Raw genomic sequence first — 25,921 nt, forward strand, 5'->3', positions numbered from 1 at the left:
CAACGAAAAATGGCGTCAAAACACTTGGCATAGTTACAAGCTCCAATGATACTGGGGGGGGGGGGGGGGGGGGGGTTAGCATTTGGAAGAAAAAACTATTCATACCTCCGGAAGCTTCATCTGCAGCAAAGTCCTCATCGTCTGATTCGATCAAATATTTCTCCCACCGTCTGCCGCCTGCATGGGACTCCATGTCCTCGGGTACCGCTACCTCTCCCCAGACCTTTGATCCATGGGCCGCCTGGAATAAAAAGGAAACCCTTGACTGAATTGAAGGTTTAATCCAGGTTTCAAGAGGCAGTGACTGCACCCTCATTCCCACTCAGCTCATTGGAAAAACAAATTCATTCATTATACATTTTAACCTTTTGCCAAAACCTTTTTTTTTTTTTTTTAAACAAATCAATATATTCACTTCGATTACTGACATTTAAGAATTTATTTTAAATCAAATATTCAGTTCAAACCCCCTAATTGCAGAGACTTAACATCAATGCTTACAGGCTCACTTCCTGTGTTACAAGTAAAAGGACCCCACCTGCCTCTCATAGGAAACTATGAGGGTTAAGGGGGTGGGGGGCCTATTATGTGCAGCTCAAGACAGAACATGTAGTCATGCAGCATTAATAAAAACAAAAAAAGCAAGCTAAAATTAAGTTAAACTATTTTGTAAGTGAATTTTACACAATATTAGAAAAAAAAAAACATGCATGCTTTGAAGCCACTCCTCCAAGCTTTCCAACAAGACTGGAAGCAAATATCTTGCCAGTACCTCGTTATCTAAAAGTTATCACACAAAATTACTGATTTAAAGCTGGAAAGAAAACACCTTAAAAGTAAATGATTACAATAATGAGCTCTCCCTGCCAGCCTGAAACTAATCTTTGCCACCTCTGATTAAAATATCATAGACTGTGCAGTGGAAATGAAAAAGAACCTGTGTCACAGACTCCTACAACTTTATCAGTCTTCAACATAGCCAGTAAGACAATATTGACACTCCAGATTACAGTCGAAGCTTGTAAATACTGGTGCGTGTTTAAACGTCTTGCTTTAAATCAGCTCTAAAAGAGCTTCCTGTACATTTTTATCTAAAATCCGCCTTTTGTTGTGTTTCGCTGAGCTACAGCAGAGCTTGCCTGAGACGCTAACACCCGTCTGCTGCTGTAGGTAGTAGCAAGAGCACGCCTGTGTGAAAAACAAAATGGCATAAGACTCAAAAATTGAAGGGTCTGGCCTACAGCTGAACCGGGCAGAATGCTCATGCCCACGCACACCATGTGTGCAGAAGGATTTGAACACGAGCCAAAGATTTACCCCCCACCCCCCCCCAGGATCTCAGATCAGCCAGCAGATCTCGGAATATAGTTTTCAAACTAAACTGTGCGAGACCAATTCAGAGGAATCAATACGGAAAGCACAACATTGGACCACCCTGAATGATTACAGGACTGAGTCACAGTATTGGTAAACTGAAGGAAATCATCGTAATTGATGGGGAAGATTCAGAAGGTTTTATTTCTGGAGGGCTTAAATCAAGCTCAGGTCACAACTATGCCCCCAGAAGAGTCCGCAATTGGCAGTCAGGACAAAAAGACAGGAGGTGTGTTCAGGTCAGCAAAGAAAGCTGTGAGGACTTGCCTGGCTGAATTCAGAACCTGTCTTCACATAAGACACTTACTGCACATGACGTGCATTTTGTAAATGGCTACAGTCCAACGTTCATCACATCCAAGGTCAATGGTACCCAGAGAGACGCCATTTCACAAGACCTTGATCTTCTATCACCAAGCCTTGCCCCCTAGTTGAGCTGGATCTCAAGCCGAGATCTAAGCGTGCCCTTCTGTCCAGAGGCCACCGATTCAGCCACTTACACAACAACGGTTTACTAGCCAGCTCCAGAGAAAAGAATGTAGCGACGCAGCATTTTCCTTTTCAAAAGGGCCCGGGATTATTATTACAGGCTGCTCAGTCAGGGGAGAAAGGATTTGGGGTGCGGGATCAAGTTATTTATTAGCTGGAGCCATTTAAAATGGGAAAATCTGCCATGATGGAGCTGGGTGGAAATGAGAAGTGTCGTGCCGTGCCGGCTGGAAATGCCATACCTGGCACCCTGCCAGGGTTTTACAAAAAGAAAAGCCAGTTAACCTTTGAGAGGGTCGTCTTCCAACGCTTCAGGTCTCCCTGCTGTCCTAACGGTCAAGCAGCACAGATTAACTACAGTCAAACCAGCAGTGAGTGACAGGGACAAGATCATTTAGACAGAAGTAAGGTTGCAATACAACATTGCTGTATTTCAAATACAAAGTACAGTAGCACAATATACCCTACAATGTGTATCTCTACAGCTTTTAACATTACAATGTATTGAACATGTAGTTACATCATGGACTTGATAGTAAAGACATGTTATTAATGAACACTACTTTAAATCAAAACCTAGGTCTATATTTCGAATTCAGCAGCAAAAATAGAGATATCTCTTGTATCCGCTGTTTGAAAGACTTTTCTGACAGTTTATTAGTTAAGTTGTGAAAATAAATGACCCTTAATATCCTGGTTTTTGCTCAGTCCCTTTGAAGAGAAATTCAAAGGTTTTTTGATACCTGTATCAATGTTTTCCCCTTTAATAAAATTACATAGACTAAACAGCTGCAATATTCTTCACAATAAAAGCTCCCTTTTAGAAAGTAATGTCAAGAACACACATTGACCGTCAGGACTGTAAACACATGCATTAGAGCCATCAGTATCATGAAAAACTGACTCTTAAGTACCCTTCAATCAATCTGAAAGTGCAATCCTTATATTTATACTGTAGGTCAACTCGATCGATTCTAAAAATCACATGAGAGAAAAATCATTAAGCCATTGTGAAAGTCCCAGTGCATCTCCTCCTGTGTACAGAGGCTATTCTGCACCTAGAACATGCAGCATATAGTTCTAAATTAAAAAAAAAAAAAAAAGTAAAACATGCCTGCATTTTGAGTGATGTTTATTTTCTTTTGTTTCATTAAATATTTTCACTAATTTATGGAAATGTGTACTCTTTATTGTATTTATTTTAAATCTTAGGTTAGCATTAATAATATAATTTACCAAAATGACATGTAGAATACACACACACACATACACACACACACAGAGTGAGTCGAATTGGGTACTGTAGCACACACGTGTGCTGGGAGGGAGTTAACTGTGATGTGTAAATGACACCTGAAGAATAGATTTTGGACAGAGTGCACACTTTCTTTTAACTGCAACTTTTTTCACAGAAAAAAAGGAAATTAAATCAATTTTACTATTAAACATGTTTCTCAGTTGTGATTGAGATACACAAATGGCTTAACAGGTATAATTGAATTCTTAAAAGGAGAGTACAAAAGTCAGAAGCCCTAATTACAGATTTGAAACGTATTAGGATTAACATGAATAAAATGAGAACATTATTTATTTATAAGTTTGAAATGGAGGGGAGACGTACAAACGGGAATCCAAATTGCCATTACACAGCAAAGAAATAAACTAGCTCATCATGGGAATGACATTTAAAATACAGTATTTATAAATGAGAACTTTTCATGGAACAAATATATGGAAAGGTATAACTCTTAACCAAATGCTCACCATCCCAAAAACAGTAAATATGGCCCTAAGTTGCTTAATGCAGTGTAAAGAAAGAAGTTGGGCGCTATTAACATGTGTGAGGAGCAAGCTCAGCTCATTTCTTTACTACCTCTGGTGACTTGGAGATGGCATTTTAATAATAAAAATGGAAATGCTTCCAAAATATGAATAAAAAGAAATAACAAAAATAGCAAAAAGCCTGTATTACCCCCAAGGCTGTATTATTGTGGTCAAGGGGCCCAGAATGACAGTCTGAGAAACACGTTTAGTAAAATTGAATTAATACAGGGGGAAGGGGGAGGGGGGGATAATCTCCTGGCCAAATACTTCATACCTGGGGGGAATAATATTCAGCTCCCGACCAAATCCTTCGCCGCAGATTGTGCTCGTGGGCGCGAACATTCTGCAGCCCTGCGCCACACCCCCTCTGCCCTTTGACTGCGAACGCTGTAAACAGCATTTCAACCTCTAGGGGGCGTTTAAAAGGAATTTAACTAGATTTCTTTCAGCTGCAGTTTACGGTTTCTGAAATACCAGTAACTCATCCCATAGCATGCAAAATCAATCGGAACAAGGAACTGAAAGACTGAAAAACACAGATGGAAACAAATTTGCTCTTATAAATAATATAATAAGCAGAGAAAAATGTAGCGCCATGCCTGCACATTATCCAAAGGGCTTGGCCAGCGACAATTCAACCAAGCAGATGTGCTCCGCTAAACTACTGTTTAACCCTCCCTCCCCCTCCCCCAATATCTCAAATCAGCACACCGTGAGAAAATACTTCCATCGTCCAAAACATAATTGCCCCTCGCCTGCAGCTGCCTGGAAATCTGTGAGAAAGGAGCAGGAGCTACAGCTAATAATCAGCCAACCCAGACAAGCACAAGGTTTTCAACTGCTAGATAAGGAACTTAACTAGTTTCACAGGGTCAGGTTTACTAATGTCTTGCTCACCTATCAGACAAACTGAACATTTTACATCGAGGGGTTGGGTGAAGAGCTAGGCTTGACCATTGCAACATTAGGCAAGATAAGTGCTAATGGGAGTCTGTGCCATTAACTCTTCAAGTCTCTATGTGCTTCTATAGCTCTGCCCCAACCTGAAATATCTAACAAAACAAAGAGGAATGGTAACAATTCAATTAAAACTAAATGTGTGTTAAAGTGATTGGAGCTGACAAAATAAATTCAGAAATCTGACCTGCTGTGCACTGCCACCAGCTAAAGAGATCTAAAAAGGTGCAGTTTTGAAAGACACACATGTCAGGTTAATCACAGGAAAGAATGGGGTGGGGACAATTTCACCTTTAAGAATTGTCAAATGACCAAGGATGAGCAATACTATATGAAATTGCTTGCAAACTGAGATTTCTTTAAATTAAATGTAGTACAAGATCTCAAGTTTTAAAATAAAAAAATACATGTTTACTGTTACACAACATGTAAGATTTATGAAATGTATTCGCTAGCTACATGCACTGCAATTTTAGCATTTTAGTGTTAAAAAAGAGACTCATGATAAACAGACTCAGAAAACTGGATGAATGTCTTCCTTTTTCATGCTGGTTTATCCAAGAACCAGGCACTGCCTGACACAGGGGCCTACATGGGGCTCCCTGCACCAGGGCTGCAGTTCGTAAACACCAGGCTTGGGGGGTGTGAGGCCTAGAAGTAACGTCATTTATCAGCCTGGAACGCTGGTGCTATCCAGGGTCAACTGAATCGCACAAAACTGGAAGGGGGACCATGAGCGGAAAAAGTGATAAGGAATTCAGAGGTAGAGATAGAGGTAGAGAGGGAGAGGGGGGGGGCGGGGGGGGGGGGCACACGTGAGCTGACATTTGAATAAAAAACAACCAGTTAAGAAAGGCTAGTCAAGACATCTACTAGCTACTTTTTAATGAAATAATCAGAACCCCGGGCTACACACACACACACAGACCTTGTCCTTCCATTTATTTCAAACTGAAAGCATTTGCCCATTGTTCAGGGTGACATGTAAAAATAACCAGCCTTTGCTATGTCTGCTTGAGCTTGTTTGGTAAAGCAGAGGGAACAACGTAAACTATGAAAAGCCAGCCACACTTAAAAAGGGTTGTACGATCGAGGTGTGTTGTCAGTTTCCTGAAATTGTTATGGTGGAAAATGTGCATAGAAGAACAAGCAGCAAATATACAGTAAGGGTGTGAGATAACAATACAAGAGTCCTGAGCCAATTTTAATGTGCTCTTGAACACTGTATTAAATCTTGCTGTGGCTCTTCAAAACTGCTACTGTACACAACAATTCCTTTCAGGGTGACAGTATTAAGAACTACCTCTGCTTGGATCAGTTCTGCACTCAGAAAACCAGCATCCTGAAAAGGGTACATAAGGACCTTTATTTGATTGTGTTACATGTTCCCATGTGTTGCTACAACTGTTTACGTAAGGTGTGTGTATTGTTTTAATTTATTTTATTATTATTATTATTATTATTTTTTTAACACTGAGTTGTTTTTTTTGTTTTTGTTTCTTTTTTAAACTTAAATGCATTCACTGCCACAAGATGGCTTCCCATGTAGCAGGAGGATGATGGGGAATGTAGTTCTGAGAGGTCCATGTAGGTACAAGTGAAGACATGTACCTGCATGGACCTCAGAACTACATTTAACTGGACTTCACAGCACTAAGCCTTTTTACTCTGCAGCCCAGAACTCAGATACCCTTTGTTTTGTATAAACTGGAAATCACGTAATTGTACAGCTATTAGATTATAGAAACACACTGTAAAATTGGGAGTAAAATGTATCTCCGTACCCGCAAAACAAAGAAACACTGGGCTTGAGTGACAAAACTCATGAGCTGGTAAAGGAATGTTTTTTGAGTCCGGTTTGATGGATTAATAAAGTATTCTATGTACAAACAACTTTATGAAAATGAAACAATTTTACTTTTTAAAATACTTTGAATTTTTTTTTTATTTAAATAACTCTGGAGCTGTGTCAATATGATTGTTTTTTGCATTGAAAATACATCTTATTTAATTCAAACCTATTAATAAATTACCATACATTGTTGCATTTCTTTTTGGGCTACAACTGCATAGAAAAAGAAACCTAATAAATTAAATAAAAAACATTTTGACTTTTTCAATATCTTCAATAGTATTCTTTAGTACTTGTAAATGTGACACTGTAGTGTTTAATAGTTATGGATGATATTGCCTGGTAAAGTTTAATATCATAGGCAAATACTTTCTACAGGTACTGAAAACATAGTTTAAATAGCTGGTTGAGCCTGACAAGACAGCTTCTCCCTTTCCAACATTTTCTTTCAGCACTCTTAATTTGTGTAAACTGCCCAGCGAGAATTGAGAAACTACAGTACCTCCCTCCTTTAAAAATGCATCCATGATTCACAGACTGAACTACCCTCTTGTCTAAAATACATAACTTATATCATGGGAGGCCTACATTGAATTACTGCTCTTATAGAATAGAGAATATAAACCCTAACAGGAAACTATGCTGAACTGCCCCTTGGCAACAAGTTAGCCAGGGCTTCCATATTTACACCAACCACTGCAGTCCCTACAGAGGCCCACATTCTAGCACAGAGACCAGAACCAGAGAACACTGGAAATGAAGTGGACACATGAGTCAAAGGGATGAAAGGCTTGAAAATATTCCTGCTAGCCCATAATTGCAAATGGAAAATTAGCCATTTGCCATAGAGACCTCTCTAACCCAAACAAACAGTCAAGCTCTAATTGTTTAGCATCACACCAAAACAATACAACATTTAAACGTTTCATAAATCAAGCAAAACAAGTCAATACCTAAAAGTCATTTTTGTTACTTCATTACCTCAAACTTGGTTTCTCTGGAAACCTACGAAGACACAACACAATAGGAAAGGGACCTCAAGGGCATGATTACAGTGATATTGGGTAATTATATATATATATATATATATATATATATATATATATATATATATATATATATATATATATATACACACACACACACACACACAGCTCTGGAAAAAATTAAGAGACCACTGCAAAATTATCAGTTTCTCTGGTTTTACTATTTATAGGTATGTGTTTGGGTAAAATGAACATTTTTGTTTTATTCTATAAACTACTGACAACATTTCTCCCAAATTCCAAATAAAAATATTGTCATTTAGAGCATTTATTTGCAGAAAATGACAATTGGTCAAAATAACAAAATAGATGCAGTGTTGTTAGACCTCGAATAATGAAAAGAAAATAAGTTCATATTCATTTTTAAACAACACAATACTAATGTTTTAACTTGGGAAGAGTTCAGAAATCAGTATTTGGTGGAATAACCCTGATTTTCAAGCACAGCTTTCATGCGTCTTGGCATGCTCTCCACCAGTCTTTCACATTGATGTTGGGTGACATTATGCCACTCCTGGCGCAAAAATTCAAGCAGCTCGGCTTTGTTTGATGGCTTGTGACCATCCATCTTCCTCTTGATAACATTCCAGAGGTTTTCAATGGGGTTCAGGTCTGGAGATTGGGCTGGCCATGACAGGGTCTTGATCTGGTGGTCCTCCATCCACACCTTGATTGACCTGGCTGTGTGGCATGGAGCATTGTCCTGCTGGAAAAACCAATCCTCAGAGTTGGGGAACATTGTCAGAGCAGAAGGAAGCAAGTTTTCTTCCAGGACAACCTTGTACTTGGCTTGATTCATGCCAAAGATGCCCGATTCCAGCCTTGCTGAAGCACCCCCAGATCATCACCGATCCTCCACCACATTTCACAGTGGGTGCGAGACACTGTGGCTTGTAGGCCTCTCCAGGTCTCCGTCTAACCATTAGACGACCAGGTGTTGGGCAAAGCTGAAAATTGGACTCATCAGAGAAGATGACCTTACTCCAGTCCTCTACGGTCCAATCCTTATGGTCTTCTGCAAACCTCAGCCTGGCTCTTCTTTGCTTCTCATTGATGAAGGGCTTTTTCTAGCTTTGCACGACTTCAGCCCTGCCCCTAGGAGCCTGTTTCGAACCGTCCTCGCCGTGCACTTCACCCCAGCTGCCGTTTGCCATTCTTTTTGTAGGTCACTTGATGTCATCCTACGGTTGCTGAGTGACATTCGAATGAGTTGGCGGTCATCCCGGTCAGTGGAGAGTCGTTTTCGCCCTCTGCCGGTCTGTAGCTTTGTTGTCCCCAATGTGTGCTGCTTGACCTTGTTCTTATGAGCCGCCGTCTTTGAAATTTTAAGGATGGAAGCAACCCGACGCTCACTGTATCCCTCTGCCAGTAAAGCCAGAATTGAACCGTTCTTTTCCTCACTCAAAACTTTCCTTTTCAACTCTTTGGGCATGGTCAAATGTTATTTTTTGATTCCAGTTACTTTTGAGGTACTACTAGCACTGTTTTGCCATCCAGCTGGTCCTATTGCAAGAGGATAGTGATGACCACAGGAGTGGTTTTCATACTTTTCCTCATTAAATAAGATTTGGTTTAGGTGATCCCCTAATCAGTACCTCATTCAGTAGAATGAGGTGTGCCTGTGTTGGAATTCAACAGACACTGGAATGGAATGGCTGCCATACATGTAGAGATGCTGATTTAAGAAAAATTTGCAGTGGTATCTTAATTATTTCCAGAGCTGTATATATATATATATATATATATATTGTAACGGTTTGCACCTCTCTCAGGTTCGTTGCCCCTTTAAAAACAGTGACCCAACACACAGAAATGGATTTTTCTTGCGCGGTTGCGCTACTTTAATAAACACCAAAACAAAAATACAAAAACAAACACCTAGCTCTTTATGAGCACTAACTACACAAACAGGAACACCCTGACTAACACGGGACAGCTACGCTGTTTCCCCGTCCTTACAAAACACACTGATTTTGAAACAGCACTTTGTCTCACGACTGCCAGGAAGCAGAGTACCCCTTTCTGCCTCCTTCTCCTCAGCAGCCCCGAGCAGACTGCCTGCTCTCTTTTTAAACCCCCACACCTGGGTCTAATTCCCCAATAATGCCCAGGTGCGGATGATCATTAATAAAACAATTAAACAATTAAATTCAAACAATAAAACAAAAAAGTGCATTTTCCCATGTTTCTTTTGCAGGGAGGTTTTAACCCCCTCCCTGCTGTCTTTCACAACCTGCTTCCTTACACATCCCCCCCCTTGTCTTTACAAGACACAGGCCATGAAACGGCCACCTCCTCCCCTAAAACCCAACCACCCACCCTCGAGTCCACAAATGTCCATTTTCGCCCTCTTCCACGGGCGAACTCGAGGGTGGATCGGTCCACGTCCCGGCTCAGCCAGGTAGGGACCGCGCACCGGCGACGAAGGACCCCAACGGTTTGACACGGGCGACCAGAACGGCAACCGGGGCACTGGAGGCTGCAGCAGCGGGCAGAGGTCTGCAGCTGGGACCCAGTGCAGCGACGTCCGGTCATCTAGGGGGAGCGAAGCAGTGACCAGGGGGAGCGTAAGCGACGTCTGGGAGCAGCGCAGCGACGTCTTAGTGTCCGGAAGGAGCGGAGCAGGGGACCAGGTGCAGAACTGTGCCCGATTCTGCCGACTCCTGGGCTCCAGGTCTAGTGACGGGAGGTCCAGACCAACCGACAGGGTGTCCAGGCGCAAGGGGTGAGGGACCGGACGGCGACGCCGGACTGGACAGTAGGGGTGGTGGTCGGGGCTGTGGTGGAGGTATGTTTTCCACCTCCTCCCTGGGCTCCGGAAGCAGCGGCTCCTCCCCTCTGGGCTCTGGCAGCGGCGGCTCCTCCCCTCTGGACTCCGACAGCGGCGGCTTCTCCCCTCTGGGCTCCGACAGCGGCAGCTCTTCCCCTCTGGGCTCCGACAGCGGCAGCTCTTCCCCTCTGGGCTCCGGCTCTTCCCCCTCTGGCTCTGACAGCGGCGGCTCTTCCCCTCTGGGCTCCGGCTCTTCCCCCTCTGGCTTGGGAGATTGCGGAGTTACCCATACCTGCTCCCACTTCTGGAGCAGCAGGTCTATCTCTGTGGGCTCCGGATCAGGTAGCCCCCACTCCTGTCTCCACTTCTTTACCTGCTCTTTCTGAGCAGCCGTGTTTCGATTGACGATTTCAACCAACTCTTTTAAATCCATTATTTGGGTCGTAGGGGCGCCCACACACGCTGCCACCAAATGTAATGAATTCACCTCTCTCGGGTTCGTTGCCCCTTTAAAAACAGTGACCCAACACACAGAAATTGATTTTTCTTGCGCGGTTGCGCTACTTTAATAAACACCAAAACAAAAATACAAAAACAAACACCTAGCTCTTTATGAGCACTAACTACACAAACAGGAACACCCTGACTAACACGGGACAGCTACGCTGTTTCCCCGTCCTTACAAAACACACTGATTTTGAAACAGCACTTTGTCTCACGACTGCCAGGAAGCAGAGTACCCCTTTCTGCCTCCTTCTCCTCAGCAGCCCCGAGCAGACTGCCTGCTCTCTTTTTAAACCCCCACACCTGGGTCTAATTCCCCAATAATGCCCAGGTGCGGATGATCATTAATAAAACAATTAAACAATTAAATTCAAACAATAAAACAAAAAAGTGCATTTTCCCATGTTTCTTTTGCAGGGAGGTTTTAACCCCCTCCCTGCTGTCTTTCACAACCTGCTTCCTTACAATATATATATATATATATATATATATATATATATATTACTTTTTCCTGAACGTTTGAATGGAAAGTATTTCGAATCACAATTTTCAAGGGTTCAAATGCTTTGCTCAGATCTGCCAAGAAACCTTTTCCAGTTGGCACTTACGACACAACTTCAAGTCTGCTCTTGAACAGCAGCGCACAGGGAAAGGTTTCGAATGCTTGCTATGGAGCAGGAACAGAGAAAAAGAGCTAACCAGTCCGTCCACAAAATGAAAACCTACAGAACTCTAGACAGACAATGTGAAGGAACACCGGTATCTCTGCACACCAACATACGGGACGATACGGGACTAAACCTGTCCAAATAACTAAGAATGACAGGCTTGACAATTTGATGGTCCCATTTTTATGCCACTCAAAATAAAATATTAGCATGTACTTTGTGTGAAAACCATCAATGCATCATATGCCAACCAGAATTTATTTGGATCGTCTAACTTTTTGCTAATCGTGATATTTGAATTTGTTTATTTCTATGGTTACAGTACTAATTCACACCCTCTGTTTGGAAACAGCCCTGTGACTACAGTTCATTAACACAGCTAAATATCTGATGTAAAGGAATTTTTGTCTGGGGTCCAAATTACATCACTCCTTTACAATCCATGTATTCCTTCTTCGAGAATGATTAACTTCCCAGAGAAAGCTACCAGGAACAGCAGTTCCGTATGTAAAATGGTTCTCCCAGTTATTGAATATATTGTGACTAGATCCATACACACAGACACCTCCTTATAAACTCCAAATTCAGACCAGACTAAAAGGACTTTCAAGTATGTTATCCCCCACACCAGCAATTATTTTTGAAAACGAAAGGCAATTTACCATCACACTTCAGTGCAATGTAAGCAAACTCTTTGAAGTGTCTGTTTTGCAGGCTCGCTTCCACATTTTTCAAAACTGATTTTCCTTTCACCTTGCACTGAAACAAACAAGCTAGTGTGTGAGCCGAAACAAACAGATACCACTTCCTGACAACGCTAGATTAAAACCTTTTTTCAAGGGGATGGAGTTACTGGGCATCCACACATGCTTTCAAACTAACTGAACCGCACCCAGCTTGAAATAAGCTACCCAAAGAAATCAGGCTACAGCAAATGGGCCCTAAGAAACCGCTCAGGTGGTGGACTTCAGAGACTTCGAATAACCTTCCAGAGGTTTCCCCACTAGTGGAGATAAAAGCCATTTCTGGTGCTTAAATTAGCAAGTTCCACATGAGGAACAGAAGTTTTACAAAACCTGCAACCAGGACATCTGGTTAAAACCTCTTCTCTTCTCAATTAATGTAATAAAATGTCTTCAGATTTTGAACAGTTCGAACAGGTGAAAGATGGTGCAACTGGGCCACCAAAGCCTCGTCATGCACTGTAGAACCTGATTTTCCTGAGAGGTCAACCAATCGAAGCACAGGCCAGTTGTTCACTTGCTGATAACAATACTAAACCACACAATGTAGAAAGAAATTTGCAGAAAAAAGCAAGAGAGTTGCACACACTATCTAACATCCAGAGTTACCATGTACAGTATGGAAAAAGCTGCACATTATAGGTTTTAATCTGTAGAATATAAAATAGCAAGTAGAGGGAGCAATGCAATTGTAAAGCAACAGCTGGTGCAATGGAAACTATAAAGCATCAAGTCACCATTTTTTCCCCATAAGTTTTCATAAGTGTCCTGGCAATGAACATGGTAAAAGTCAGCTAAATCTTCCTGCAGATTACCCAGTTTATCTGTGTTCTATTGCAGTACTACAGCTGATGTGCACGATGAACAATGGAACCGTTTGGAGAAGAGTGAACAGATTTTTATAGGTGAACAGTAGACCCAATGCATATAATAAATTAACATTACCAAACATACATACTGAAAACAAGACTCCAATTGCACAGCAGTTTAATCCATTCCATGTTTTACAAAACTAAATTCTTACACTGAAACAGCTTGAACTACTATGAAATGGGTGTCTTATTCCATCACAGCTTTCTGGTTCACCTCAATTAAAAACAAAACAGAGGTAATTTGACAGCTAAGAATACACTTTCCATTTCCGGTAACCAGACTCCAACTGTGGCCGGCATTTCCCTGTCATTTGGCAAAGCCGTCCGTGCCAGCCCGTGCTATCCATATGACAGCTGGGATCTTTAGGTGCTGAAAACCAAGACAAGCAAGAGGAGCGAGGGGGGAGTGTTTATTAATAAAAAGAAGGGCCTGAAGCACCCACAAGAGACACTGAAGAACCCACAAGAGACACTGAAGAACAGGCAAAGTATCTCGTACAACAGGAAATTATTTTGGAAATCAGAACCTGACTACTCAAACTTTTATGGAAGGAGAAAGATTACTGAAATTACAACACGGCAACTTTGCTTTAGTATGCTTGTGACAGGGAGCCAGGTCGCTGGTTCCTGCGCAAGTGTGTGCGCCTGGGAGAAATCAGCTGAGACGCGCAGTAGGAGACGCGTTGCTAAGCAACCAGCTGAGCGGGAGGCTCGTCCTGAGCGAAGCTGATCGGGAGGTCTGGATTGGCTGGGGGGCGTGCCTGGGGATGCTGTGCACAGTTTTTTAGTATTGCGTTCTACCGTTGAGTGTTTTGGACATTCAGTGAAAACAGACTTGGAACAGAGGGGAAGGAGGCACTTTGTCCCCCACAGACAGTGGTAGGGTACGGAATGGGTTACCTAGACATGTTGTTACAGCTGCATCATTGGGATCCTTTAAGTTTTACTAGGAGCTTGACAAGCACAGTGGGGCAAATGGCCTCTTCTTGTAGAGACCTTTATTTTAAAACAGAGCTATCGCAATGCAGGTGGAAGTAGGTCAAAATGGTTCAGCTTTGGAGTTCCATTGTGAGGTTCCCCCTTTCTGGCCAGCGTGGGTCTTTCATCAGCTATCAAGACTTGGAAGGCAGTTTCAACAGAACCACTTGGCAGTGATACCACCTTGTAGCACCAGACACTGTGCCCATCAAGCCCAGTCATAATAAACATATATTTGTCCTAGATGATTGGCTACAACAGGAAGAACATGAGAGGGAAGACTGGGAGAGTTTCCCTTGAAAAAAAAAAAAAAAGCAACTCTGAATTGTACAACTACAAACTCCAGGCAAAAAATTTAACTGAAAAAACAGATATAAATTAATTCAGGGTTTATCTTAACTGGTCACAACTGAGCTTAATTAGGCGTGTCCTAGAGGCCACAGACCCAATCCAAACTAATCTAAAAAATGTGTCAAGTTAGCATCCAAACTTTTGCATTGAATTTATTACAAAATCTCACGTTTCAATTTCAAATTTAGAGACAGACGTTTTGTTTTAGACTGGGATTCCAAAGAAGTTCCCCTTCCTTTCCCTTCAGAAATGTCCCAGTTTTAGTATCAAAGGCAGCAGTTAAATATAATGCACCCATTTATTTGGAGCTGATGATATTCTGCTGATAATTATCTGGTACCCTGAACAGTTTTCGTGGGAAATCCTTGTAAGCCATTTGAAGTGCTTCTCTACATGCTTGCTGGTAATTCTTTTAAGGTTTCAATGTGCTTTTGTATTGATGATAGTAGTTGGCTGTAGGATAGCTATTTTTTTTTTCTCGTTAATGCTTGTTCTGGAATTTACTAGTAGGACCTTTTAGAAGTTTATAATAAAACAAGTTGTTTTGTACTACTGTATATTATGTGAGTGAGTTGGTGTTTATATTATATAGTTATGATGCATAACACAATCATGATGCTTAATTCTGATGTATTAAAATTGCAAAACACTGCCATTACAATGGGTCTGCCTGCAGCCAATTTCCAGAGGGTTGAACATTTGTTTCCAGATTGTCTTCATCTACTCCCATAAAAGCAAGATTCTGTTGTGCAGTACATTCACATTGCAGCATGCCACAGAAGACTGGTGCATCCAGAACACCTAGACACTCTTCCAACTACAAACATTGAGGTTAATTTCAGCCCAGGTACCCAAACCTAAGATCCACAGCAGGGTATCTCATCTGATGGGATCAAAGTTCAAATATGCAATAAGGCTGATTTCACAAGCCAATAACAGATTACAAAACAGTTAAGTTCACTTGTTAATAAGCAATAAGTCACAACAGGGTGTAAACAATTACACACCTTGGTGATTAGTAAGGCACAAGGTCATATTATAATGCAAACCACTGTATGATCTTCACACTGAAGATCTGGTTAAGAGAACTCAACAGCACAGGTAAGCCAGTCTCAAGTGCCGTCTCAGGTTAACACCAGGCAACTTGCAGGAACCTTATTTTTTTTTCTCTGCTAAGGTTTCAAGCAACTTCCCTTACGGGACATTTCAAGCGATTTCAATTTCAAAAAGTTGCTCAAAATCGAGACCGTTTGATTGTTTGGGATTAGTGGCTGAACCGTTCATGTGTTGAAACAGTTGCCTGATGTGTCACGGACTTAAGGCTTGCCTTTCTGTCTAACTACTCCATGCTGAATGGGTTAAAAGCTCCCAACTCATCCTGAGGAACACACACTTCCTGAAGGGGCAGTCTACACCCAGCCAGCCCAGCATTAACCCTGATTTCTGGAATGAGACCTGGCAGGTGACTTGGTAACTCGAGGATGCTGCTGGAGGCTGTGACCCCTATTCCTCAGCAGAGATAGAGCACGCCAAGGGTCGAATACCAAAGCATGATGAAAATCCTTTGAGAGCCGGGCTGCAGAAGTTACTTCACCCAACTCTGGTGCCTGTGGACCTACATAAAGGAGGCTATACTCAGGGATACTAATATACTGACCTCCAGAGGGATTGGAGATAGACAGGTTCAGATGCACAGTCGTGTGCAAAGTTATTAGAACACATCAATATTTGTCATGTCCTTTATATACCTACAGTACCTGCATGAAAACCACGGTGTGAGAATTTCAATTTCCGGTCAGTAATCAGGGATATAGAAACAACAGGCACTCCTGTGTAAACCGGTTAGCAATGGGGTGTCCTAATAAATTTGAACACTACTGTGCTGCAAAAGAAATATCGGACTGTTCACGAATTTCACGGACATTCTATGAAGATTTTCAAGTCAATAAGGTGGTTCATTCAAGCTGTTAAAAGACAGACTGACAGTTTTTAAATATACATACTTAAGTGTCAGAGCCCAAGGAAAACGGCAAACTGCTCCCGTTCTGAAATGCTGTGGTTGTAAATGCGAGTCAATGAAATGTCAGGCATGCACACAATGAAGCCAAGACAGAAAGCAACCCCGGGCTGCACCACAGCAATAAACACAAACAGCAGCTGTTGTACATTTTCATGCAGATGGTGAGGTGAGATACACAAGGATTTCTCTTGCTTATTACAGGACAACATGAACTGAAAAGATGCTTCCACTGTGCCGCCACCCACACCCCTCGCAATCTCACAGGACCACACAGACTGCTCTTCCTTTACAAGCTGCATGGACTCAGCAATTGAGATGTGCTGGAAAAGAAACGCAATCTGTATGGGGCTGTGACGGGGTGCCCGCCCCTTTATTAATGTATATATTATTGTGTTGTTATTGTTATGATTTATTTCCATTTGTATGTATGCATGTGTGTATATCCTATATATGAATGAGAGAGAGAGCGGGAGAGAGAGAGAGAGAGAGAGAGAGAGAGAGAGAGAGAGAGAGAGATGTATTTGTTAATATTATTATTATGATTTTGCTACTGTTTGCTTTGGATCGGCAGGGAGGGGGTTAAATTCCTCCCTTCAAAAAATAAATGTGAGAATGTGGCTGGAGCCTTAATTAGGTAATTGTTCATTATTGATTAATTGAGATTGACCAAGTGCTTTATAGTTTATCTCAGAAGTTCTTAATCTAGTGAGCTTTTGAAACATATTGGAAATATTTGTTTCTTTTGGTTTTTAGTGGATCATGTGATGCTGAAAGAGGAGACTTCCAACCTCCTGCTTCCATCCACCAGCCCACTGACTGATTCAGAACCCTGGCCTTTCCAGGAATCACTTATTCAGATCCATATTAGCCAGCTAGATTCAAGCAGATATATACATCTTTACACAGAGTGGGGAGGGTACAAAATGGGTTACCTCACCATGTTGTTGATACTGAATCTTTGGGAGCCTCTAAAAAATGCCAAGGTTTTAAGATCAACCAGCAACCGTTTGTAAATTGTCTTATGTTCTTATAATATTTCACTACACAAGACAAGAGTCATACACAAGGTCACATTGCATTGCGCCCCTGTGCTGGTGTGTAAATACACCCCCGTCGCAGTCTCTGAAAATGGGTAAATCATTGAGCTTAGCTGAGCCAAAACTACTCCCTGGACAATCCCGCTTTATGACTGAACCTGCTAGTATTATTCTAGTCCTTCATGGGAAACCACTTTAGAGACGGACAACTGTGTGGTGTAATCTGTATCGGACAGGAAAACAAATTGTAACTGTATAGATTTCTGTATTGGCATAAGCAGTTGTTCTGTTTGAACATGATGAAATGTATAGAGAACATGAAGTTTTAAGGCTGGTTTTACCAACTCTGATTTGTACTAATCTTGGACTAACTTTCCCAAGGCAATTGTAGGTACAGTAGCCCAAGACACCAGTGTGTCCGACTGTCTGAATCTATGCGTGAGATTACTTTTACAGTTTTGGGATGAGGCGCGTTTCAGAATCATCCAGGAAGATCTAATCTGCAGTGAACTGGATCACTGATCACGGGAGAAACCGGATATTGACAAAGCAATTAAGACTAGCACTTCATGATCTATGTACTTCTATTTTAAATGGCCATGCCACTTTTTTTTAGAATTTGTTTTTTTTTTTCTAAAGATCATCTTGTAGCGACAATATTCATAACAGATCAAATTTGGTCTCCTGAAGGATTTACACAATATTGTTGCGCTGTAGAAACACACTGCCACTGGTTTCTTGTAGTTATGAAGGTGTCATCAGCACCGTATTCATCTCACCTGGCTTTTAAGCACCACAGTGCTCTTGCTGGGGGTTGGAAGGGAAAATAAACCAAGCCTGCTAGACCAGACACAATTTCTTGTTTGTTTTGGCTACTTTTTTTCTTGCTTGTTTGTTTCTTTCTGGTGCTGTATTAGCGGATATGCTTAAGTGCTTATTCTAGCTGTAATATAAATTCTGGATGGTTAGTTAACTAACTGTCTAGTGTTTGTGAGCTGCGTTCTGCATCGTTACGTTGCTTTGGAGAGCAGACGGGAGTTTCCGTCTTAAATGATTAACTCTCCCCAGCTCACCACTAACGGTGTAGAAAACAACCCTTCAAGGGTAGTCCATGTATCAATTTTCAGATTTCCAACACTGTTTTCAGTAGAAGCAGCCTATAGCCCATGACATCATCATCTGGGTAAATAGTCTTGTCAAAACTCAAAGCAAGCCTTTTGCCAAACCGTGTTGCGCTGTATTTGTTATACTACTGTAGTAACGTTAAGGGGGTCCAAAAAAATCACCACTGCTGCATGATTAATACAATTAATGAGCGGCAGTACTTAGATCCACCACTTTAGATTAAAATAGACCCCAAAATAACAAAAACGAAGCTGGAAAAACTCCAAAATAATAGTACATCAATACACTATGTACACAAACCTCATTATGGTTCTGTTCTGATAAATGTAACCAGATCAGAAGCTTCTCACTACTAACTACCAATACTGTATATTCTGACTTTCCAATGTGGGGACAACGAGCAGAGAGGGCGATATTAACAGGTGTGATATTAAACTGAGTTTGATGGGATTATATTTAAGAGATGCAATCAGGGGCCCCTGAAAACGTTAACACGTTAACAAAAGGAGGCTCCCACTCTGAAAAAGAGGTATTAACAGTTCAAAGCAAGAACTCAACCTGACCTTTCACTGAGAGAAGATGGGACAGCTTGTTTACCACTAGAATAAGGACTAATTACGGGAGGCAACTACAGAGCGATGTAGAGTTTTTTTATTGTATTGAACCGGTTGGGTCGCAGAGAAGAGGGGGAGTGAAACTCACTGCGTCTTTTTGTGATGGAAGTAATAGAGCTGTGGTCCTATACATTTAGCCACTTCAGATAAACTGTGTGTGGTTTTGTCTTGTTCACCTTGTTGCCAGGGCAACAGCGGCCTACAAATCTGAAACATTTGTGACCTAAATGACTGCTGGGAGAGTCAAGATTCACTGACTTTTGTTATAGAAAAGTGTGAAAAAACGTTTAATTTGGGGATATAAATAATTCTAGCATTGCTCTGCAATTATTAATAAAGTTGGCATCTGATTTGCAGATGACATTTTTTTCCAAATTCGGGTGAATGCTTTTTTAAATAAATCAGGTGAAATCAGGTGGATTTTTTTTATATATATAAATCAAGAAAGAAAGAATAAATAAATAAAATAAAAAATAAAATACAACAGTTTAAATCCCTAAAGTATGTATATTTCCACACATTGGGTATGCAAACTTTTGACGACATCCATCTCTCTACCCTCTCTCTTTCTCTCTCACACTGTATATGGAGGCATTTCTCCAGTCCATTCGAGTTTTATTTTGTAGTGAAGTTGCAAGTATAATTGCACACAGAACATACAGGAAAACTAAACAACTTTACTCCATGCTGTTTTACAAAGAGAAACGATCGACTGTTACATCTAAATGCTCTTGGCTTAAACACACACTCATAAAACAAATAACTGGGCAGAAAAATGTGCAAAAATGCAGAAGCTTTAAAGCTATATTGCTGTAATCTAAAAAATTATGTATATACCACTAGGAAGCCCCATTTTTCTAATCAGTAAATCAGCTTGCCGTCATCGGCACTAGTTCTGCTCTGTTGCATTTGAATCCCAGACAACTGCGCATGCGTTTATTCATATACAGTATGTGCCTATTAGGGGAGTTTTCGGGTTTAACCCGATTGCAGAAAAAAGCATTCAGGGGGGAGAAATTGGGCAAAACCGGAACACACACAGAGAAACCACTAAATTCGCCTTTGAATTATATATATATATATATATAAAAAAAAAAAACTCCCTTGTGATAAACCACTAAACAGTTGTCTTCAATTTGTTTTGACCACAAGGACATTGGTTGAGGGCATGATCATTTTTCTCTCTTGCTTTTTAAATATACAAAATGTGAAATAAAATGACAGTACAAAGCTGACATCAAATGGCACAAGAGAGAAAGTAGTAGACTGTATGACGTTGGTTCCTGTACTACTACATCATTATTGCAGATTAAGCAAGTAGAAATAATAATTAAAAAAAAACATGTTAATAAACTGTGAGACGGTATTTGAAGTCCATGGGTGCTCACCAATGCTTTTAAAACACAGGTTCAGACCAGTCACTGTAGACTGAGATTCTGATATCCTCTGCTTGATATTTTTAAATTATGTGTTTGTGCTATTTATGGTGTACTTATCAAAACCAGCACATCTGTTTTTTCTGTTGCTATCTTGAGAGGCTAACTTGACTCATACAGGGTCTTACTCAATTGAAACCATGAGATTTCTCTCTGAGACAGCAACATCTGTCTCAATCCTGAGGGAAGCAGCAGCTGTGTACAAAACAACACAGGCTAATCCACCAGGGACATTCCATGTAACATTTGTACACCAACATGCTAGACAATAGGCAAGCCCAAGACTTGCTGAGGATGAAACGTGTTAAAAGAAGTCTTGCCATTTGTATTATTAATATGGTCACGATTGAGGTGCTCTCTCGCTTGCAGAGCCAAGAGGGGAAGCTCTCACGTGGCTACCAGTACCTTGACTGTGTGTCGCCAGCATTATCTTTGTACACAGATTGATGATGCAATTGCACTTATGCTGGCATGAGTGCCCGCCCCTCTAATAATCCGATAGCGACTTACATTCTGAACTCTCTTGACTTGGTGGTTTAAAGAAAAATCAATGCCCGCCCCTTGAATGTGTCCTGGTTGAAGCCAGCATATTTATTTTATTGTGTTTATACTGTTTGCTGTGGTGTTGTGAGTCTCATCAGGCCGTCATTGTAAATTTATTCTCAATTGACTCATCTAGATAAATAAAGGTTTTGATTTGATTTGATTCAAGATGAACTGAATCAATTGATAATAGGTAATGTGTTAAGAATTGTTTATTAAAAGTATTAAAATGTTATTTTCTATTAAAATGGAGCCATGATGTTTAGCTCTCTAGTTCTATCCCCAGTGCTGAGACAGTTGATAAATCCAGAAATAAAACAAGGTTACTGTAGCATTTGTAAGATGTAGCACCAATAAATGTAGAAGAGGAGACTGTAGGTGTGTGAATTTAGAGTGATTGACCAACAACATCAATGAAACCATTTCATGTCTCACCCAAGACAGTTCTGGACACAGGCCCAGGAAACAGTTCCGCACTTCCACATAACTCACACTCTTCCATTTCTTTTCACCCATGCTCCCAGAATCCCAGGAGGCTGGCATGCATTCACTTGATGCCAAGCCCACAATGTTCTTCAACTGAAAACAGAGACTTTGTGCTGACTCGACTCCGAGACGTCGCCTAGCTGCACGGATAACCCATCAAGCCTCACTGCAGTCTCGTCTGCCCTCAAAATCCACCCGCGCTATTGTTCTATTATTGAGCTAAATCTCCTTTGTGTAATTATTTCTATTATCCCTTTACAGCTTAATAAAAACCTAAAGCAGGGCCCGTGTCTGGCATTGACTCCCTGCCAAGGAGTCTGAGCTCGGCATAGTTCCCTGGACTCCTTACGTTAACAAGGGCTTCCAGAGCCCTGTACCAAAGACTAACCCCATACAAAAACCCAACTGTGGCATAGCCAGACAATTGACGTCTCAAAACGGGAACACTTCTCAAAACTGGATACAAAAGCTCCTTCCTCCTATCAATCCATGGATTTTCACTATGTCATAGTCATTACTGCTCAATATCAGGTATTGCCATTGTACACAAGGATAAGGGCGTCGACAGGCATTCTGAAGCTGAAAATGGTCTCTGGGATCCAAAGTGAAGAGGATTAAGTACCCTTAAGTTGCTTCTTAACACCACCACCGATAAAAGCACTAGCCGAAAAGTTTGCTGACTTTGACAGTTTTGCCTTCCTCGTACAGAAACCAAACAAACCAAAAAAAATTACATCAGAGTAATAGCCCCAACATAGGTCTGTCAATCTCATTGGCCCCTTCAAAAGCAGAGATTGCACAGTATGCAAAGCAACCAGGTGTGAGTGTAAAGGACACGATGAGATCACCACTCAACTATTTTTGGGTGCAAACCTTGTAAAACCTAATGCGTAATGCACTTTTTCAGTTGCCGTATATTTTCAAATAGAGGCCCTATAATTACAAAAAAAAAAAATTAAAGTGCACTACGATACGACTCCTATTCCTTGTCCATGCCAGGTTTTACTAGTAGCCTGATTAGCCACAGTTTATAGGCAACAAGCTTAGGTATGTCTTATTAAACTCATAAAACCAGGAACGGTTGACACTGCTATGCAATGGGAGTCATATTTCCATCCCTGTAATGCGGCTGTCCAGTGGCTGGTGCTTGAGCCATATGTGGCACCCTGAGCTCCACAGTATGGCTCCGAGTCATAGATCAAGTATCTCATTCAATGCTCTTAATGGCTTTGAAAAGACTAGAAGGTAAAAAATGTTATATGTTTAACCAAAATATTTGTCAAAGGTTTGATCACAGAATGTTAAGAAGATACTAAAACAAAACGTACTGGTCTGCAAGTAAAATGTACTTTATCAAGCTGCACTTACCAGCTCCAGAAAATAATGTTCTGAATGAAGCATGCTTTCTTGAGGAAAGGATAGGGGGAAATACACAGATTACACATTCCTGACATGGAAAACAGAAACACTGAAAAGCACAGTTTTAGTCTGAGAAGCTAGTGTGTGGTTTAGGAGGACAGGAATGAAACACAGCAATTTTTTCTAATAAGCCACAGAACTACTAGTTTTCAAAGCAAAGCTGTGCCATGCTGCACGTAGAGACTCGGGGAGTATGCCAGAGCTCAACAACAAGTCAAACAACTTCAGCCTGATGTAGAACAGCTAGCATATTGCAAACTGTTATCAGAACTGTTATTTCTTTAACATACGTTTCCATATTTCACAGCAAAGGTGCTCTCTTGACCAGCTTAATATTGTGTAATGTTTGTCAGCATGTAACATTAGTTAATGTGTTCAATGCAAAACTGGTGTTCTTATGTGCTTCACATTGTTACACATTTTTGTTATTTTCTATTTTATAATTTACAAACTAGTCTGGTTCATCACAAAACCTTGTTTAGCAGTGTCCTAAAGGATCCCAACGATACGTTAGGTAACTGTGGCAATGTGCCCCGCCCCTGTGTGCATTTGTGCGTTATATGTTGCGTGTGTAAATGTTGGTGTATAGTCATTGGTACACGGGATATAAACGGGTCTGTGTTTCACGTGTATTTAAAAAGTGTAGATTTGTATTTAGGCACGAGGAGGGCACAAATCACTTCACGTGCTGGTTAAATGTAATATGTAAGCACGGGGTTGCACAGAATTAATTCACGTGCTGGGATTCAAGTGAATAATTAATTAGTAATTGAATCCCAGCACAACAGTATATATAGATGCACATTTCATTCAGTCAGGGTTGGGTGTTCGAGAGTGGAGAACGGGTGAGAGAGCAGGAGAACGTAAAGTAAAGGAAAATAATAATCTATAAGTGTATGTACTCACCGTGTTTGTTTGTCTCTCCGTGCACCGTTTGTTAAGTGTTTAGTACGTTTTGTTTGTCTATTTATTTTGGCTACCAGTGCCGTGTCCTGTTTTTGTGTTCCAACCTTTTATTTTCTGTTCTGTTTATTAAATGCTGAGCGCGATCACGCGCTCAGCCTCACCAAAACCCCAAGTCTCTGTTGTTTATTTCCTGGCTCTGGTCTGACGCCACCCACTCCGGCCGTCTTTGTGACACGTGGTGTCATCGTGGGATAAACAGCGCCTCCAAGCATCAGACCAGGAGAGGGGGTTTTGGATTACAAAAAAAAAAATATATATATATAGTAAAGCGAGGATGGGAAGAAAGAGCTGCAGGAAGCAGCGGAAGCAGCAGCAGCAACAACAGCTGCAGCCCTCATCCTGCATGCCGGGCTGGGAGAAGGACAGCCACAACGGGGCAGTAGCCACCCCACTGCCACCGGGTTCCCCACCGTCCCGGGAAATATGGGACTGGCTGGTGCACCCCGAGGGGAACTTCGCCAGTGACCTCCCCTGGGTTATTCACGCGCTGCAGATGCGAGATGGGAAACGATGGGAGGACTGGGAGCAACAGCACAACCCGGCATCCGTTCGTGACCTCACCATGGTGGTGCTGGGGTACCTAGCTGCAGACATGGGAGGGATGCCTTCCAGTGAGCAAGAGGGAGAGGAGCAGTCACTGCCCTCTCCAGTACCTGAGCGGGAGGAGCCTGAGCGTCCACAGCCCAAGCGGGAGGAGCCTGAGCGTCCACAGCCCAAGCGGGAGGAGCCCGAACGTCCACAGCCCAAAAGGGAGGAGTCGGGGCGTCCACAGCCCAAAAGGGAGGAGGTCGGGGATGATGGCTGGGAGGTTTTTTTAAAAGAACCTCGCGGCAGAGTTATGCCCTGGCTGTGGGGCTTATGGGCACACGTTGGCCATATGCCCCACCCAGTATGAAGAGGAGGAACTAGCGCCCAGACGGGGGGACCGCGAGCGTCCAGCGCCCAGACAGGGGGACCGCGGGAATCCGAAGCCCGAGAGGCAGCTGTTCCCACCTTCACCAGCAGAGCAAGAATGCCTGCTGGTTTCCCCATCACAACCAGCAGAGGAAGAATGCCTGCTGGTTTCCCCAGCACAACCAGCAGAGGAAGAATGCCTGCTGGTTTCCCCAGCCCAACCAGCAGAGGAAGAATGCCTGCTGGTTTCCCCAGCCCAACCAGCAGAGGAAGAATGCCTGCTGGTTTCCCCAGCCCAACCAGCAGAGGAAGAATGCCTGCTGGTTTCCCCAGCACAACCAGCAGAGGAAGAATGCCTGCTGGTTTTCCCTTCAGAGGCAGAGCCGCACCAGTCCCCTGCAATAGGAGCGGAGCCGCACCAGTTCCCTGCAAGACAGGCAGAGCAGCACCAGTCCCCTGGAAAAGGGGGAGACTACACGCTGCTCCCACCTCCATCGGCAGGAGACTACACGCTGCTCCCACCTTCACCAGCAGGAGCAGAGCAGCCTGAGCTGCCTCTGCCTCCGCCACCTCCACCGGCAGGAGCAGAGCAGCAGGAGCTGCCTCTGCCTCCGCCACATCCACCGCTTCCTCCACTAGGAGCAGAGGAGCAGGAGCAGGAGCTGCCTCTGCCTCCACCACCGCCAGGAGCAGAGGAGCCGGAGCTGCCTCTGCCTCCACCACCGCCAGGAGCAGAGGAGCAGGAGCTGCCTCTGCCACTTCCAGGAGCAGAGGAGCAGGAGCTGCCTCTGCCACTGCCAGAAGCAGAACAGCAGGAGCTGTCTCTGCTTTCCGTACCTCCACCACAGGGAGTACGGTGGCCGGAGCCCCAGAAAGGGGAGCTGTCGGCCACGAAGAAGAGGGAGGAGGTCTGGAGACCACCAACCCCAGCAGCAGTTTCGCTGCCGGAGATC

The 25,921-nt window shown here is 42.4% G+C and overlaps 1 protein-coding gene across 9 annotated transcripts in view; it reads right to left on the reverse strand.

The window, feature by feature from the left end:
* LOC117963733 (basement membrane-specific heparan sulfate proteoglycan core protein-like) overlaps positions 1-25,921 on the reverse strand; it is a 207,080-nt gene that overhangs the window by 161,932 nt on the left and 19,227 nt on the right. For all 9 annotated transcript variants that reach the window (XM_058993409.1, XM_058993408.1, XM_058993406.1 and 6 more), the window contains exon 2: positions 106-241. In XM_058993409.1, the coding sequence (XP_058849392.1) occupies positions 106-241 (136 nt within the window). The remainder of the gene's footprint in view (positions 1-105; positions 242-25,921) is intronic.

This window comes from Acipenser ruthenus, chromosome 20, assembly GCF_902713425.1.
Source record: "Acipenser ruthenus chromosome 20, fAciRut3.2 maternal haplotype, whole genome shotgun sequence".
In the NCBI taxonomy this organism is placed as follows: domain Eukaryota; kingdom Metazoa; phylum Chordata; class Actinopteri; order Acipenseriformes; family Acipenseridae; genus Acipenser; species Acipenser ruthenus.